General features: G+C 30.8%; 1 protein-coding gene and 1 long non-coding RNA gene across 2 annotated transcripts; both read right to left on the bottom strand.

The window, feature by feature from the left end:
* Nucleotides 1–2,685: 2,685 nt before the first annotated feature.
* LOC121224500 (uncharacterized) lies at nucleotides 2,686–4,201 on the bottom strand. Its single transcript, XR_005922131.1, has 2 exons — nucleotides 3,968–4,201; nucleotides 2,686–3,226 (listed from the first exon to the last, which is right to left on the bottom strand). It is a non-coding gene; the product is annotated as an uncharacterized lncRNA (long non-coding RNA).
* Nucleotides 4,202–16,038: 11,837 nt separating this feature from the next.
* LOC107947442 (phytosulfokines 3) lies at nucleotides 16,039–16,703 on the bottom strand. Its single transcript, XM_016882098.2, has 2 exons — nucleotides 16,328–16,703; nucleotides 16,039–16,252 (listed from the first exon to the last, which is right to left on the bottom strand). Exons 1-2 carry the CDS (start codon nucleotides 16,442–16,444, stop codon nucleotides 16,106–16,108), a joined length of 264 nt encoding a protein of 87 aa, XP_016737587.1. The 5' UTR covers nucleotides 16,445–16,703; the 3' UTR covers nucleotides 16,039–16,105.
* Between the last annotated feature and the right edge of the window lie 834 nt (nucleotides 16,704–17,537).

The raw sequence follows: 17,537 nt of genomic DNA, 5'->3' as shown, positions 1-17,537 counted from the left end.
ATTATTTTTTTATTTTTTATTTTTCATATTTAATTTTTTTTAAACTAGGTAGATATATATAGTTTTTTTTACATATTTATATATACATACGCATATTTATTTTTTAATATAATGTATTTTTTTATATGTAATTATTTTTTATAATCTATAAGTATATATTTATTTTTATATATGTATTAATATTTTTAACCAATTTTTTTTATATATATGAATATATTTATTTTTAAAATACAAATGTATGTATTTTTTCATATACTTTATCATTTATATTTTTTTTTCCTTTATTTTCATAAATGCATCATGTATTATATATGTATAAGTTTCGTAGCCCAAGATTTCATATGTAAATTATGTGTACGTCTTTTAATTTCAATGCATATATTATGTGCCTTTTATTCTTTATATTTTGTTTATTTTCTTCATTTGATTATTAATTCATGTTTTCGTTTATATGTTAAAAAGAATATTTTTTATTTTGACCATTTATTTGATATTTTGCATGTGATTATTTTTATTATGTATATTAATTTCGCTTATTTATTTATTTATTTATATTATTTCTATACAATTGTTGTATGTATTATTAATATTTGAGGCATTTATTCATGCATTCGATATAACAATCCATCATTTCTTTACTTGATTTTAAAAATTGAAAATGTTCAAAATAAAGATAATGCTCGTATTTAGGATTTTCAAGAAAGTTGAGCCCTAACGTATTGGGTTCCAATTTTTCGTAAAATCTAACAATCGAGGATTGTTTTTTTTATCAAATAAAATAAAACTTGTCATCGGGAATTCAATATGTTGTGTCCTAACGTATTGGATGTGACACATTGATTTCTCGAGACAAAGATTTTCTTTAAAAACAAAAATAAAGGAAATATTGAATGTTTGAGATTTTAAGAAATCGTGCCCTAACGTATTGGGTGGTGTTTTCTTCATAAATTTTAAACAATTAAGTATTTTCTTAAATTTTATCACACGATTTTTTTTTGGATAAACTCATTTTGAAGAAATAAAATATCGTGCCCTAACGTATTGGGTGTAATGTTTTCTATTTCAAAATGAGGGCGTCTTAATAAATAATTTAATTTAATTAAGGATCGTATTTTTCAACTCTCGACATTAAGACATTAATTAATCAACTTGGTACCAATTTTTGGGTGTTACGGGGGTGCTAATCCTTCCTCGTACGTAACTGACTCCCGAACCCGTTTTTCTAAAACTCGTAGACCAAAGTCGTTTTTAGGTGGTCCAATCACACCTTAATAAAAGATTGGTGGCGACTCCAATTTTCATCGACAACTAATTTTTGTTTTTTTTCAAAAATAAAAAATTGGTTTCGACAAAATCTTTATTTTATTATATTCGTGTGATCAACTTTTTATACGGTCGATACTAATTATATAAATACAAAAGGTTTTCTTGCATCATATCATAAGAGATGATACCGTTTGAGAGAATGGTACTAGACATAAGTACTATAGTCGGCTCACAAATTTTTTAATTTGAGACATTTAAGATTTTGAAATGTGGTTGAGAAGACATTTGTTGTTCTAAAAAAAATATTTTCCATATTAACATCACCTTAGTATAGAATAAAAAAACGAAATTGAATCATACTAGCATGTTGCATATTTTATAACTTGAATCATAAGTAGAATTAACATGATCCATACTTTGAAAAATATATGGAAAAAAAATCTTGATAATCTTAAAAGATGCATATTCTAATTCAGATGATAAACTCGATCGAAAACCAACAAATGCTAATAAAGAGCATATGTTAACTATTAAAGAGTGAATAACCAAACAAACATGTACTAAAACAATTAGATAAATTTTCATATGATTTGTATTTTTCTTGTTATTTTTATTAATAATTGTGTTATCAACTACTTTTTCAGGCTAACATAATTATATATGATGATTTAATTTTAATTTTTGTTACTTGTTTAAAAAAATTATCGAACTAATCATTTTTATAATAATTAATATATATTTTTAAAATAGAAATTCACACTAATCATTTTTAACATAATTATGTTAAGAGTCTCCATGAACCTTCACCTCTTCATAAAAATTTGTCAGATACTCCATAAAATTCTTTTTAATAAAAATTTGCTGATAAAATCAACATAAAGCTGGTAAAAAGAGTAAATAAGCATTACAAGATGGGATTAGCATTTTGAAAATAAATAAAGAAGCACCTCACATACTCTAAATGCTAACATTTTTTGTGTAGGAAAATATTTTAAAACCCTATAAAATGCTAACATTTTTATTAGTGCCCAAAATTTTCTACCTATCAAGCTTCTAGCTTTAACGCACGTTATGTTTTATCTAACATAATTTCCATGTATTTTTTTAGGCCCGACCACACCATCTCCATGTTACCTATTTTCCAGCTGCCTTGCAGGAAAACTTGAAGATTTCTTGAGAATCATGTAAGAGCAGATATAGGACATCACCTGCGTCGGACTCAATTTAACCAACATCATCTTAGTTTCGCTTCTTTCAAAACTTCTCCTGCATTTTATATATGGAGTCGTGTTAAGGATTCGGGTCGATTTGTGCAATGTTTTCTGGGCATCTACTGGCAACAACACCCAAGCTCAATGGGAACACCTTTTCCCTCACTGTGCTACTGAAACAAACCTTCGGTATGCATAGTGTAGCAGCTAAGCCAGTCAAACCACAACGCAGCTTATATTCTATTTTCGGTTCAGTTTGACATTTGAGTAGTTAACTAGACAAGCAGTGGAACAAAACAAGCATATGCACAAATTTATAACATAAACCATAACAGGCACGTCAATTGAATATTTGCCAGAGTGCGGTTCAGTAAGCGAAGTCGGTTATTCTTTTCATCTCTGAACAGTAAAAGCAGTATAAAGAAGGAATCCATCCTAGAACCACTAGTACCGTGAACAAAATGCTTTGATGCATACCAGCTTTTCCTCCATTGATGATTTCTAGCTCGAATAACATCAAGACGAGCAACAACAAATGCTTGAACACAGTTTAAGAATCTTCAAAGGCAAACGGATCCCTTTTTTTTTTTGCTCTCAGAAACCACCAGATTAGACAAATTTTAATAAAGATATTCAACTAAGTCGAGTTGTTCTCATTCTCTTTTGCAGCAGCCTCTTCTTGCAGCTTCTTTCTCCAGTAATCATCAAGTGGAGGTCCGAATATTGCCTTCCCAGAAATAACTCCAATTCTGCAAAATCCAAATAGTCATTTACTTTAACAATGAAAACAATTACATGTAAAATCGCATTAAGCCTCCTATAAAGCTCTTAGCCTATCATACATGGCAACAATAAAGGTAAATACAAAGTTGGAAAATTTGGTTCCTTAAAGCTCTAAGACTACCGAAAGAAATTAAGCTAATTTGGCAAATTGAGAACTTAAAGCTTTTAGGAAGCATCGAATTGAACTACATATACCATTTAAGAGTCATAAAGCTAAGAATAAAACCAATTCCAGATAACCTATCCGTTTGCATTTAACAAGATTCTGATCTTCTCAAAGATAATGTTGCACAATCCTCATATAGTAAAGTTTATAAACAGTAATCTATCAGGAAGAATTCGTGTTTAGCTGCCATTGTTTCGAAAGTTCCCACCTGATTGTAACATAAACTTTTAATGGGTTTTCCCAATCAGCTTAAATTCAACACTTCAACCCTCCAAATCAAATACCCAATGAAAAAATAACAAGAGATATGAGTTCTATTGAATTAAATTTGATAAGGGAACATTTCTATGAATACATAAATCAAAGAGTATATTATCTTAAGAAATAATTTCTTTGGCTTTTTTTCTTCTAATTTTCAGATTTCAAAGCTGGGTAACAAGCAAACAAATATGGGAAATCCAACTAATATAAAAGAAATAAATTGAAAAAAAAAAACAAACAAACACCCAAGAAAGCCAGAAAGCTAGATAATGAAACTTACATGACTGCTCCAATAACCATAGGGAAAGAGAGAAATTTGCTTCTTCTAAACATTTCTTTCCACCTCTGTTTTTTTTTTTTTGTTATCGTTTGTTAATCTTAATTTCCCTTCCTAAAAAATTGAGGAATCGAATTTTGTAATCGATTTCAGCTACGGAATTTGATGTGGAAGCTATTATCCTATTATTTTCTTCTCTTCCAGCGTTTCGGCTGAACAATCTGAGTGTCTCTTCGTAATCTCCATTCATGAAAGAAGAGGCAGGCTTTCAAGCCCATTATTAGTAGGGTAGCCCAACAATCATAGCCCTCTGATTTAAGCTACTGGATCCAACTCATTGTCACCCGGGCTATTGCTTACATTACATATATTGGTATTCGCTATTTACCACGTAATAAAATAATTAAAATATTCTACATTTATTAGGGGAGTACAAAATTCAATTTGATTCGAAAAAATTTTAAAAAAATTGAATTTAGAATTATTCAAATCAAATTAACTGAGTTAATTGAATCGACTCGATTTCTTTTTCAAATTTCGAGTTCAAACCAAGTTAAATTTTTAAATTTGAATAATTCTAATAATTCGAATAAACTAAATATTAAACCATTTTACTTCTCTTCTCCTCAACCCCTCTCAAAAGTCAAACCCTTTTACTTTCCTCCAAAAATTTTATTTCCCCAAACCCTAAAAACTTTTTCTTTTTAATTTTCCCCCAAAATTTTAACTTCCTCCTAAACCCTAATAACTTTTTTTTTTCGAATTTATGTCTACTATTTATATTATTGATTTGCTTAATCATGCTGAATCTTTATCAATTTCTGTTAAAATTGAATTATTAACGATGACATAAAATATTTGTTTAAAATTTTTTGTTGGTATCAATTTCACATTTTATCTTTAAAATAACTTTTATTAAAAAAATTTATATTTTTTATATTTAATATAGTTTTTAATTTCAAAATACATGTTGACAAGAATCAGAAGATAATTGAAGCAACTAAATAAGCAAAGAAGCTAACTTGTATGTAAAAGATTAATATATAATTATGAGGGAATGAAAGTTAATAGCAAATTTGATTACGGTAGGTAAATTTGATTGTGGTGGGTGGCGGTGGTTATAAAGACCCAAAATTATTTTTTTAAAATTTAACTTGAACAAATATATTCGATTCAAATTACATCTCACTTGACTCGATTCGAGAAAATTTTAAATCGAGTTAGGATGATAAAATAAGATTCGTTAACTCGATTAACTCAAAAAAATTATTCGATTCAACCGAATGCTCACCCCTAACATTTAATCGCTCACTCCTAACATTTACTATGCGAGTGAAAGTAACAAAAATAATATAAATATATTTAAAAAATGGTTTAAAAAATGAATTACTGATAACGTACTAAAAATGTAAATTATTTTGTTAATTGGATTTTTGTTGTATTGGCAAAGTTAACTTAGAATATTATGCATCCAAGTTGAAATAAGTAGTTTTTTATTAATTATTTTAAATAAATTAAATTACTATATCTTTAATATATGATTTTTGTTTTAAAAATTTGGACATTTAATGCTTTCTTAATTGAGTTGTACTCGATTAATTCATAACATCAGTTCAGTAAGAGGTTTAAACAAGAGTATAAATAAAAATAAAATAAGAATTTTTAATATTTTAAAATGGTGTAATAAAACTGATTAGAGTAATAGTCTAGAGAATAATTATAAATCGATTAGATCGAAAATTAGCACAGAGTGGTTAAAATAATTAAAAAATCGATTGAACTAAATTTTTTTATTTTCTTCTTAAGTTTTTAATTGAACTAATTGGACCAATGAATCGATGACCTTACAAATCTAACTAGATGTGGAATGTAATCCTGATGATAATTTTTAAATTTATGGGTTTATTAGATATACATTTACTAATATATTTGAAATAACTAACTACCCATAATTTTATATCTTTCCAATAAATAATGTATATATAATAGAGATTACTAAATTAAAATATATTTATAATTGAGAAGAAGAAGATGATATTGATAGGAAGGAAAAGAATCTCGCGTACTAATTACGACTATCTTAGAAAACGGTCTGACTATTGGCTTCATCAAAAATAAAATAATTTTTAAGACATTCATTAAGGGACCAATCCTTTCTTAAATTATTTAATATCATTAAATATCTATTTTAAATATGATGTTGTAAAGTAAAAGATAATTTCAATAAATAAAAAAAACACTTTTTCAGAAGTGAAAAGCTACTTATTTATCAAATCTAGCATAATTTTATTGGTTGAACGTAAATAGATTATTGTGTGTGGTAATGAACTATCCTTGGCATGGAATATAACTCAACCAAGGCTTCTAATTAATTAGATAATCCTGCAATGAAACCCTTTTATGAATCTTTTGATATCAATGACTCAAAAAGTTGTTGGAAGTTAACAAAATATGAACATGACATGCAAAATATTAGATTAAGAAGATGCAGTAGTTCACCATTTTTTACTTCTCCCTACTTTGGGAATTCTTTGAGAAGAAAAATAATAATGATTCCTTACTTCTTTTTGACCCTTGTATATCATTGCAATTATTATTTCTTAATTTCCCTTTAAACCCTTCTTCCTACAAAATTTCAAACTGAATCATGATTTTGAACTTGGCGTATGCAAGTCATTTTAAAATAAATAATGAAATCATTTATCTATTTATTCAATTTCCAAAATACCTGCAATATTTTCAAATTTTAAATTTATAAAAAAAAACCTATATGTCAAATTTAAAATTGAAAATGTTTTTATTAATTTTAAAAAAAATTAAAAATTTAATATTATTATTTTAAAATTAATATATATCTAATTTAATAAATACATTAAAATTTCTAAAATTTCTTATCGTTAGATTAAAAAAACAAATTTAATTCTAAACAAATAGTACAATCTATAAGAAATTCTTTTTGGAGTCAATGTGAAATGATTTATATATCTTGTCCTTCTAAATAAAAGAAAACACGACGACCCAAAACTGTGAACTGTCTATTATATATTTTTTCTCATGGAAAACCGAGAAATAAAATACCTTATATTAAAAATTAAATAATTTTTTTCTCAAATTTATAGATTTGATATATGCTTATTTAATATTAAATATTTTTAAAAATTTATATATCAAATAAAAATTCAAATAATATTTTTCAAATTTATATTTCCTCCTATAACATAAGGAAGCTGGCTTGAAATTTAAACACGGTTGTTTCAGGTTAATTCATTTAAATATGTTGAAAAGAAAAATAAATTGAGAAACTAGGGTTTTTTTTTTTTGAAAATTTACTAATCTATGTTGTTTTTGGAGAGAGAAAATAAAACGCACCCTACATTACGCACTTTCACTTATCTTGTAGGGAAAGCACACCCTGTAGGACGAGTTTTCTTTTCTTTTATAAAAACACTCCTATGTGGCATTTTCTGTCTCCAACAACCATAATTTTCCTTATATAAAGCCCTCCAACTTTTTATTCTTTTCAACTCAACTCTCAATTTTCACAATTTGATTCTCAATTTCTTGTTCTCGATTTTTTATTCTAAATTCTAAATTCCCAATTCCTAATTTTTTATTTTTTTGTCTAAATCCTTTGATTTTATTTTATTCATTCTTCGATGGCAAATCAATTTATTCGTTTAGATGAAAAGCACATTTCCAACATTCAATTACAAATTGTAAGAAAATATTATTAAATTATTTAATTTTAATCACTTAATTATTTGATGTTAAGAAAATTTATTAAATTATTTAAATTTAAATAGTTAATTATTATGATGTTTAGATTATTAATTTTTTATGTTTATACATTCAGCCCAAAGATCGGACTTTGGAGACGTACATAAACAACTTAAACAAAGGTGTACCAGAGGTCATTCATGGACACTTGCGAGATGCAGACTTTTTATACGTGCCTCGCATGCTCGAGGGGGGCTAAATTGGATCCCCCACCCATCAGTGTTTTGGTCGAGAGATGAAGATTGGAGACACACACATTCTATCTTCCCTGCAATGAGTGTACAATTACACTCGAGGACATTAGTTTATAACTCGATCTACTGGCCGATGGGGATGTCGTTACGGGGCTAGTTGTTAGTGCCGATTGGAGCGCAACATGCGAGCAACTACTAGGGAAGGTGCCAAACAAGTTTAGGGGTAGCCGAATCGAGATGAGATAGTTGGAGGATAACTTCTAACATATTGAAGCCTCTGTGAGTGACGTTGAAAAGGAACAATTCTTGTGCGCATTCATCTTGAGGTTGATCTGGGGTCTTCTAATGCTAGATAAATCTCGCAATCTGGTACATTTAAGGTGGCTACTACTACTATCTGACTTGAAAGAAACGAGACAATTTAGTTGGGATCGGTGATGCTGGCAACATTGTATCGAGAAATGTGTCAAGCGACGATACCGGAAAAAGTTAAAATATGCGGTTGCATGCTCCTTTTTTAATCGTTGGCATGGTATCAACTACCATTTCGACGCCCTCGAGTGTAAGTCCCTTATGAATTCCTACCCGTAATATGGTAAAATTTATTTGATAAAATTGTTATGGTTTAGGAATTTTTATTCTTGTAATTTTGAAATAACATATTTTTTGAGTAGGTGGAACGACCCCGCAAGTCACAACGGTATACTGACCGAGCTCGAAGACATCCGACTAGCTTTGGATCAACAAACTGAAGAAGAGGATAGTTTATGAATTTCAAAGTTATCGATTTTTTATTCCGGCATTTGAAATTAAATGTTAGGCATGTGTTGAAATTTATAAATTTATACAACAGTTCGTATGGATGCCATATGCGGATCTGAGGATTCAAGAATGTGTCCCGAACGAATTTTTAGCCAACCGTAGCATTTGACATGTGAAAGTCATTGGTCACTTTTGCAACAATTGAGATGCATGAATCCGACCGAGTGATGTAGTTTTTCGGGTATACGTAATGTATTTCGCGACAACCTCAAAAGCTCAATAACCTATACAAGATTGACATGAGAGGGAGATTGGGCAACATTACAAGAAGTATATCGAGATTTGACAGAACAAGTATGATTACTTACCAATGCGTGAACCATTTCTCACGCCAGAGTTGGCGACATATTTGGGTTACATGGATTGGTTTAGGCATCATCGGAAGCCGTATCTACTGTCGGCTTCAAAAAGAAGTAAGCAACGTCACCGTAGGAAGTCAAGACGAAAGCCCATCAATCCTAGGTCTGGAGGAGATGTCACAGAGGGATCGACATATGCTCCACATGTACACAAAGACCTAATTGCAGTGCAACCTCCCGGATAGTATGGTTCATTTATTCTTGTCAATCACCCATTTTATTTTACATCATCGTCACAGCACACACAATCATTCCCCACATCTACACCTTCAACTTCGGTTTAATTTTCACAAGCACCTCAGCACGCGCAATCATTCCCTGCATCAACACATTCAACAATATTTTATTTTTCACAAGCACCTCAACATGCGTAATCATTCCCTACATCAACACATACAACAATATTTTATTTTTCACAAGCACCTCAACATGCGTAATCATTCCCTACATCAACACATACAACATTAGTTTATTTTCCACAAGCACCACAACACGCGCAATCATTCACTACATCGACACATTCATCATTAGTTTATTTTACATAAGCATCACAGCACATACAATCATTCCCTGCACTAACACATTCATCACCACTTTATTTTACACAAGCACCATAACACGTTCAATCATTCCCTACACTGACACCTTCTCTTAGGATATATTCGTATGACCACCGCCCACCGCATCATATTACACGCCCTATGTGCCAGTTGCACCGACGCATCCGGTATCGATGATAATTCTTAACTTGTATCCGAGTTCGCCCCATGCGACACCATATAATGGCCTATCGATAATGTCACAAACACCCCTAGGATCACTATTCTTTCGAGTTAGGTCTTCTTCGCAAATACTGACTCGATTAGAGGGATGCATTATGAGTGACTAAGACACGATCGTAGTCATCTATGGAAGAAAGAGTTGAGGTCAGCGATCAACCTCGACGTGCACATGAAGACGAGGCCGAAGTCTCAAAGGAGCTACCAGCCCAAAGAGTGTGACAGAACCTTAGGCGTACTCGACACACACCCGGTTGTGGGACACATTCCAGACATTGACCGTGTTGTCTATTTGTAATTTTTTGAAGTTGTTTACTTTGTTTTACATTCGCAATTTACACTTATTAAAAATATACATATCTTGTTTACTACAATTGGGATGTATGTATGAGTTTTTAATATAAGGATTTTGAATATGTTGGGCCATGCTACAAACATTGTAATTCTTGAAGAATTTAAATGAAATTTCAGTAAATTAATGCTATATAGTAATGTGTAAGTGTTTGTGTGTCTTTTAATTAGCATTTCTCATTGATGCTTTCGGGTTGTGTGGACATGTTGGCTTCGTACTACATCAGTTCCTGCAATAACTGCATAACCTCGGTTGGTCTCCTCACTCCTAAATATCCATATTGCCTTCTTCCTAAAGTGTGAGAGAGGAAAACACAATGGTGTTTTAGTATAATCAAGTAATTCAATGGACATGGATAAAACAAATTACTTGATTATATTAAAATGTCACTGTGTTTTTCTTCCTCATAGTTCTATTTTTGTGGTGTATAGCATCCTCCCTTGATGATGAGAAACTCATTGTCGTGCTCACATAACCACCATCAACTACAACCCTATTTATGCTCCATCTCTTGACAACATAACCTTTGCAAAATTGAAGCCCTAGTTACACTTTAATCGGAGACTGTATAATCACCGTCAATTGGGACCTTGAGTTACAACTAGGGGTGTAAATGAACAGAATGTTCGATGAACTGTTTGTTTATTAAGTTAAATAAACGAGTATGAACAAAATTTTTGTGTTCGTTTAATCAATGAACGAACACAAATAGAGGTGTGTTCAGTTCGTTTATGTTCACAAATAAGCTCGTTTAAAAGCTCGTTTATTGGCTTTTTTATAAGCTTGTTTATTGACTCATTTATTTATTAATGATATTTTCTTATAAAAATATTAAAATAATATCTCTCTCTATTTTTTTTGAATGCAATACTGAACTGGATAGAATATAAAAACAAAAAATACAAAGGTAGTTCAAAAAGCCTAAAGACAAAAGAGAAAATAGACCCAAACTAAAACAAAAAAATAGGCCCAACCTACACAAAAAATAAAAGAAAAAATGAAACGACTCAATCTATCCAGTCAACTGGCAACTGACCTCTATCAAATCATCATTAAAGCGCATTTAATGCTTTCGCCAGATAACAAGGGAAGATATAAGTTTCCAAGAAGAAATCCCCCAAAACGTTTGTCTGCTACCCTTTGCTTTCCAAAAAACTCTCCCCTTTCCAAATCAGTCCGGAACGCCACCTACCAGGTAAATATCTTCCCCCTTTTCTAGACTTGCTTTAGCTAGATGATGAGCAAGGGAGTTCCCCAATCTTGAATTTTGTCGAAAGTTAATCTGTTGAAAGCGTTTTTTGTATTGTTGAATGTTTGTGACAATAGCCTCGATCTCTGATTTTTCTTTACTAATTGATTTAGCTTTCTTGATTATCGTCAAGGAGTCGCCTTCAATTGTCACACACTCTAGTCCCAACAGAAGGCCTAACCACAACTCCCGAGCCTCCGCAGCAAGCAGAGAATAAATTAATTTGTGGCAGATGGTCATAGAAGCCATGATTTCCTCCGATGAGTTCCTCGCCACCACCCCAAAACCAGATCTTGCCTGATGGGGGTCAAAAGCACCATCGAAGTTGATCTTGCCTAAAACCCATGTTTCATGAACAGTCCTACGGGTAAGAGTTTTCCTTTCTAAACCATCTAGTTCTCTTAAGTAATTAGTGGTTTAGTCTGAGATCTCTTTTCCTAACATATTTTTCCTTTCATGCATGAGGTGATTTCTACTTATCCGGAGTGCCCATAGACCACAACAAAAAAGCCTACATTGTTTATTGGTGGCAGTTCGAAAACCTAGATAATCCAATCCCAAGAGTTACGATCCGAATTATTTAATATCTATCAGATATTTTTTTTGGAAAAGAACGGGTTTGAAAAATGTAGCGGAAAATAAATTTAGGAAAAACTAGAGTTTTAAAATTATTCCAAAAGTAAGATCTTGATTATGATATTTAAAGTAATAAATACTTAATTAGAATTGTACCTTTTTTATTCATCTAGGATGAGCGCTTCAACCGAGTGGTCTTCTCCGCTATCTTCAAGCTCACGTCTGCCGAGTGTGGGCTCGCTTCGAATCAGAAAAATTTTTACAAAAATTACCAGTGGGGTAATTTAGTAATTTCTCTAAAATTTTTGGTCAAGTTGTAATTTAGAAAAATATCTCTAGAAATTTTCTGGAACAATCTCTTTAGAGAATTTTCTTTCTACAACTTTCTCTTGAATTCAAGTGTATGTAAATAATGACTCATTGCTCTCTTTATATAGGGAGAGTTTAGAGAGCTCACCTATAATTAAACTTAACCACTTAACATTAAATTAATATAATATTTATCAATAAATATTTATCAAGATAAATATTAAATTTAATTTAATATTAAATCTTATTAAAATAATAAATGTTTATCTACAAAATAATATTAAATTAAATTAAATATTAAGATAATCAATTTAATATTAAATTAATAAAATACTATTTAGATAAGTATTAAATTAAATTTAATATTAAACTATTAAAATATTATTATTTTTGGAATAATTAATCTGAAATTAAATTATCTGGTGGAATTCCAGTAAGAGTGTAACCCTTTCACTGCTCAACCAAAGACGACCAACTGTCACCAGCTACCGAGATGCCGTCGTCACAGCCACCGGCATCGCCGTGTTCGGTGATACAGATGTGACACCTTTATAGCACCTTGAGCCGGTTTGGCTACTGTCGGTTCTGTTTGGGTCAACGACGACCTGATCGGTTTAGTCTAGCCATCGGTTGAACCGTCAACCCGATTTCACATACCGGGCCTAGTTCGACCAATTTTTGGGTCTTAGTATCGGTTTTGGGCTCTCAGGCCCAATTTACGATCTCAGGTCCAATTTTCAATTTCAATTACTCATTGGGCCAATCGTCTAAGTTGAAAATTAACTTCCAAAAATATCATATTAATTTTAATTGATTTGATTAATGTAATTTTACTTTATCAAAATTAATTTTTCAAAACACTTAGATTTTTCAAATTAATTTTTCAGGAAATTCTTTCATCAAATTCTCTAGTTAAACAATTCTTACGACCATCTAATTTAATTCCACATCGAATAAATCGACTCAATTAAATTATTCCCAAACTCGTAGAATTTTCTTCTGATTCAAATGCAGTCCGATCGAGCTTTTATTGAGCTAGTGGAGGGACCAATTAGACATATACAATTAGGCTCTAGTGATCGCAATTATGTCCAGAAGCATCGTTCTGATAATTCGCAATTACTTAATCATAGAGTCATTTCACAAGAAGTACCATGATTGAAAATGCCTTATTGTATACTCTTTACGAAAGCAATTCATCCAACTGCTTTGTCTAATGACCTCGTCATGTGTGTGATATCCTTGATTCCTTTAAGTTAAATCTATTCACTCAATACAATTCTATTTTATCTCATTGTCAGCATTATGTCTTCTTAATGATTAATATGATCATTGTCAACAAATGACTGTGATAAATTGCTCGTTCGAGAACAAGCAACCCATAGCCACATTCCATATTTATCAATCCACACAATGCCAATGAGAGGATATTATTAACTCTTTAATTGAGCTATGGATTCCACTTTTACTAGTAAAGCCATGTCATACACAAGTCATGTACCCAACATACCGATTATGGGCTCGATCATCTTTAGAGCATAAGCCTCCACTTATATTAAAGCACATGAGTTACATACACATGGTTAGTGACTAACTTAGAATTTAGGTAAATCACACCATAAACGCCACAAGTGAATTAATTCACAAACGGATTTAGAATTAATTCATACTGGATCCAGTCCAATGTATTATTCTACCAATGAATACATCTATGTCTCTACTCGTGGAGTTAACTGCCCCGATAGCCAAGACTGGTCATCTCTCCAATTGAAATTGTAGATGACATAATAATCCTTCTCAATATTTGAAGCAAATACTCACTTTGATTCTTTTACGAGATTACAAACTCATTTAAATTATCTATGAAGTAAGTTGTCTTTCTTTCAATGTAAACGTTATTTACAATGTCACTTATCTTCAGTTTGAACTTTAGACAATCAATGAGCTAATATTTGCTTGTCACAATTTTGCTATGCATGCAAAAGATAAAAGACAGAAAATATAAAAGACATAATAGTGAAATGTGAAATTAATTTTATTTATTTATTCATCGTTCAAATAAATAGAAAATAGTTACATGCTTACTACAATATAAGCACATTTTCCAACAAGATTCAGACTAACCCATGTCTCCACTGTAACAGGGCAGTCCCATAGCTTAGACACTGAGTATTCACTGCTATTCTTTTGTAGCTTAGATTGGCTAAAGTAGGCATATAATTCCATGATAACATCCAAATTGTAGTTTTTATTTTTAGAGGTATATGTAAGTTCGATAGCTTTTTGTAGAAGTGACTAGGATCTGGTTGTAAAATATTATCACTAGGAAATATATATAAACGACCATGTTCACAAACACTAAATGAATCGAGCATGAACAAACCAAATAATAATTGAACCAAGTTCGAACATGATATTAAAAATTTAAACAAACACGAACCGAACATGAACAACTTCAAAAAATAAACAAACGAACACGAACATAGCCTTTTTTGTTTGAGCTTGATTCATTTACACCCCTAGTTGCAACGCGATCCAACTTCTCAGGTGATGGCTCCATGCTCACATGCCAGATGAAATTTGTAGGTCACCTAGCTCCACAGCACCATCGTAAATTCAAACATACCTTAAAACTATAACAATGTTGATCTCAAACACAGGAAAAGATAAATCTACAAACTTCTAATTTCAAACTACAAAAAAAAGAATAAAATAATTTTTATCAAAGTGAAAACACATCCTACAAGAAGCGTTTTCATTAATTTGGTAGAAAAAATGCGCAATGTAGGAAGCCTTTTTTAGGAAAGAGAAAAAAATGCATCCTATAGGATGCACTTTCTCTGCCATATCAGTGACAATACATCCTATAAGACGCGTTTTCTTTTCTCTCTCCAAAATAAAATAGATCGATAAATTTTCATAAAAATAACATAGTTTCTCAAATTTTTTTTCTGTATATTTAGATAAATTAATAAGAGATTAATGGGAATTTCAACCACAAGTCAAAGTGAATCCCACTATTTATTTTAGTTAATGTTTGTTTATAAGGGCAGTATTTATTATCATGCATACAAAGCTTTACAATTATTTATGTTTACCGATTTAATTGAAGTATTTATATTTAATATGTATTTAAATATGAGTCAAATATAATTTTTTAAATATATAAAATATTACTAAAGATTTTGTTTTTGAAAAGGAAAATATTACTACTTTCAAAAAAGAAAAAAGAATATATTACAAAAGAATGACACATTCTCATATCCGATTGTGTGGTAAGATTGTGTAAAATGATTAGTACATATTTTTGCCATCAAGGTTCATGCATTTTCTCCAACACACAAAAAAATATATAGCAAAATCATTAAAAGAAAAGTGACCAAATGTAGCATTTGAAAAGGAAATTCTTAAAAAGACTATTTTATATAATTAAGCTTGTAATCCTACAATGAATATTTATAACGTCACAAAAGATTATTATTTATATATATTTTTATTTTTAAATATTAAGTAAATCTCTTAACTTGTGGAATTAATAATTATTTATAAATATATTACCAAAGTTAACCAAAAATATGAGCAACTCCAACCATATATTTGCAAAAAAAAAAAAAAAAACCCCAGAAGATTGAAGAAATATATAATGAAGAAGAAACAAACACAAATTAACTTGAGTGATTATTTAAAATTTAAAAGACAATGTCCATAAATTCATAAAAAGCTCTCATGGCTTGTGATTCTGAGTATAGATATAATCAACATGAGCAGCAAGAGTTCTTCTCATCAAACATTCTTCTTCTCCAACTCCTTGGCAGCTATCTTCAACAGCTTCAATCGACTGCTCAACCTCAGTCTCCACCACAGTAATACCCTATCAAAATCCCAATTCATCAAATAAAGCTTTAAGGGAAAAATAATAAGCAAAACTCTGTCAAATTTAACTCACCTTAGCTTGAGTTTTGGTAGGAGACTGGTTAGGGAAAGCTGGACCAGAGCGGGCGGCAAAGGATAGAGTGGAAACGAGGAGAAGGGTTAAGAAGTAAAAGGTGGCAAGTTTAGCCATCTATCTTTGCTTTAATAATTAGATGAGATTGATTAAGGACTTATAAGGATAAAGAGAGAATAGGGTGAAGAGAGTGGTGGAGGTGGTGGCAAATATATAGAGAAATGAAAGGGCTGCAAGACGACGCGTGTGTGTGAACTAATGATGTGGGGAGGGAAGACTTCTCAACTCTCATAAATGAAGCTGATAAATTGATTTATGAAAGACAAGAATGTTATAAAGTTTGGAGTTTAAGTTGACTGGTTTACATTGTTATCTTTAAAAACTAATATCTACTATCAGTTGAAGGTGAAAGAGGGAGAAATAATGAATATTGGTTTTTGTTTAGAAATTAGGAAAAATAAGAAAAGGTACAATTTGTACGGCTAAGGCAACATTTCCAAGAGAAATAATATATGCTTTAAATGGGAATACATGGTTGGAACTCGGAAGGAATGAAACTAATTTTTTTTTCCAGATTTTGAAATTGATATTTTTAGAAGAATCCCAATTTGAATAAAATTAGTGTCTAAAACAAATAAAAACATGTAATTATACAAAAAATATTATAAACATCCTAGAGAAGAATTTATTTAAAAAATTAAGATAAAGAAAAACGACTTAAAAATATAATGTTATATTTTGTTATATCTTTACACTTAAAGACAGGATAACTCTTTGAGAATCCTCTAACATCACCTATTTGTTACAACCCCCAAAAACCCCTAGGGTAAACTACTAGAGTACACCTCTCAATACCAAGTGACACGGATAGGTTTCGTTCAACTATCATTTATGATGTCAACTATCAAGTCCATTAAATGTGACTGACAACTTATCTAATCATCACCCTATCTAAATTCGTCATGTCAGACCGGTTGACCTTATCACTTTCGATCACCTATAGCTAAATGACACATGGCACCCTAGGATTTCAACCCAAGCATATAACCCAATACATAATCCCAAAAGGAGGATCTCTCTCTACCTAAAGTATCCTATCATCATGTGAAACACTGTTCACAACCGATCTTCTTCCAGTTTTAAGCTCGACGAACTGTTGACCGCAACCGTAATTCCTCCTTTATCTGATCTAAACATCAACATATTCAAA

This window comes from Gossypium hirsutum, chromosome D12 (genome assembly GCF_007990345.1).
Source record: "Gossypium hirsutum isolate 1008001.06 chromosome D12, Gossypium_hirsutum_v2.1, whole genome shotgun sequence".
NCBI lineage: Eukaryota > Viridiplantae > Streptophyta > Magnoliopsida > Malvales > Malvaceae > Gossypium > Gossypium hirsutum.
This window is presented reverse-complemented; position numbering and strand designations above follow the sequence as displayed.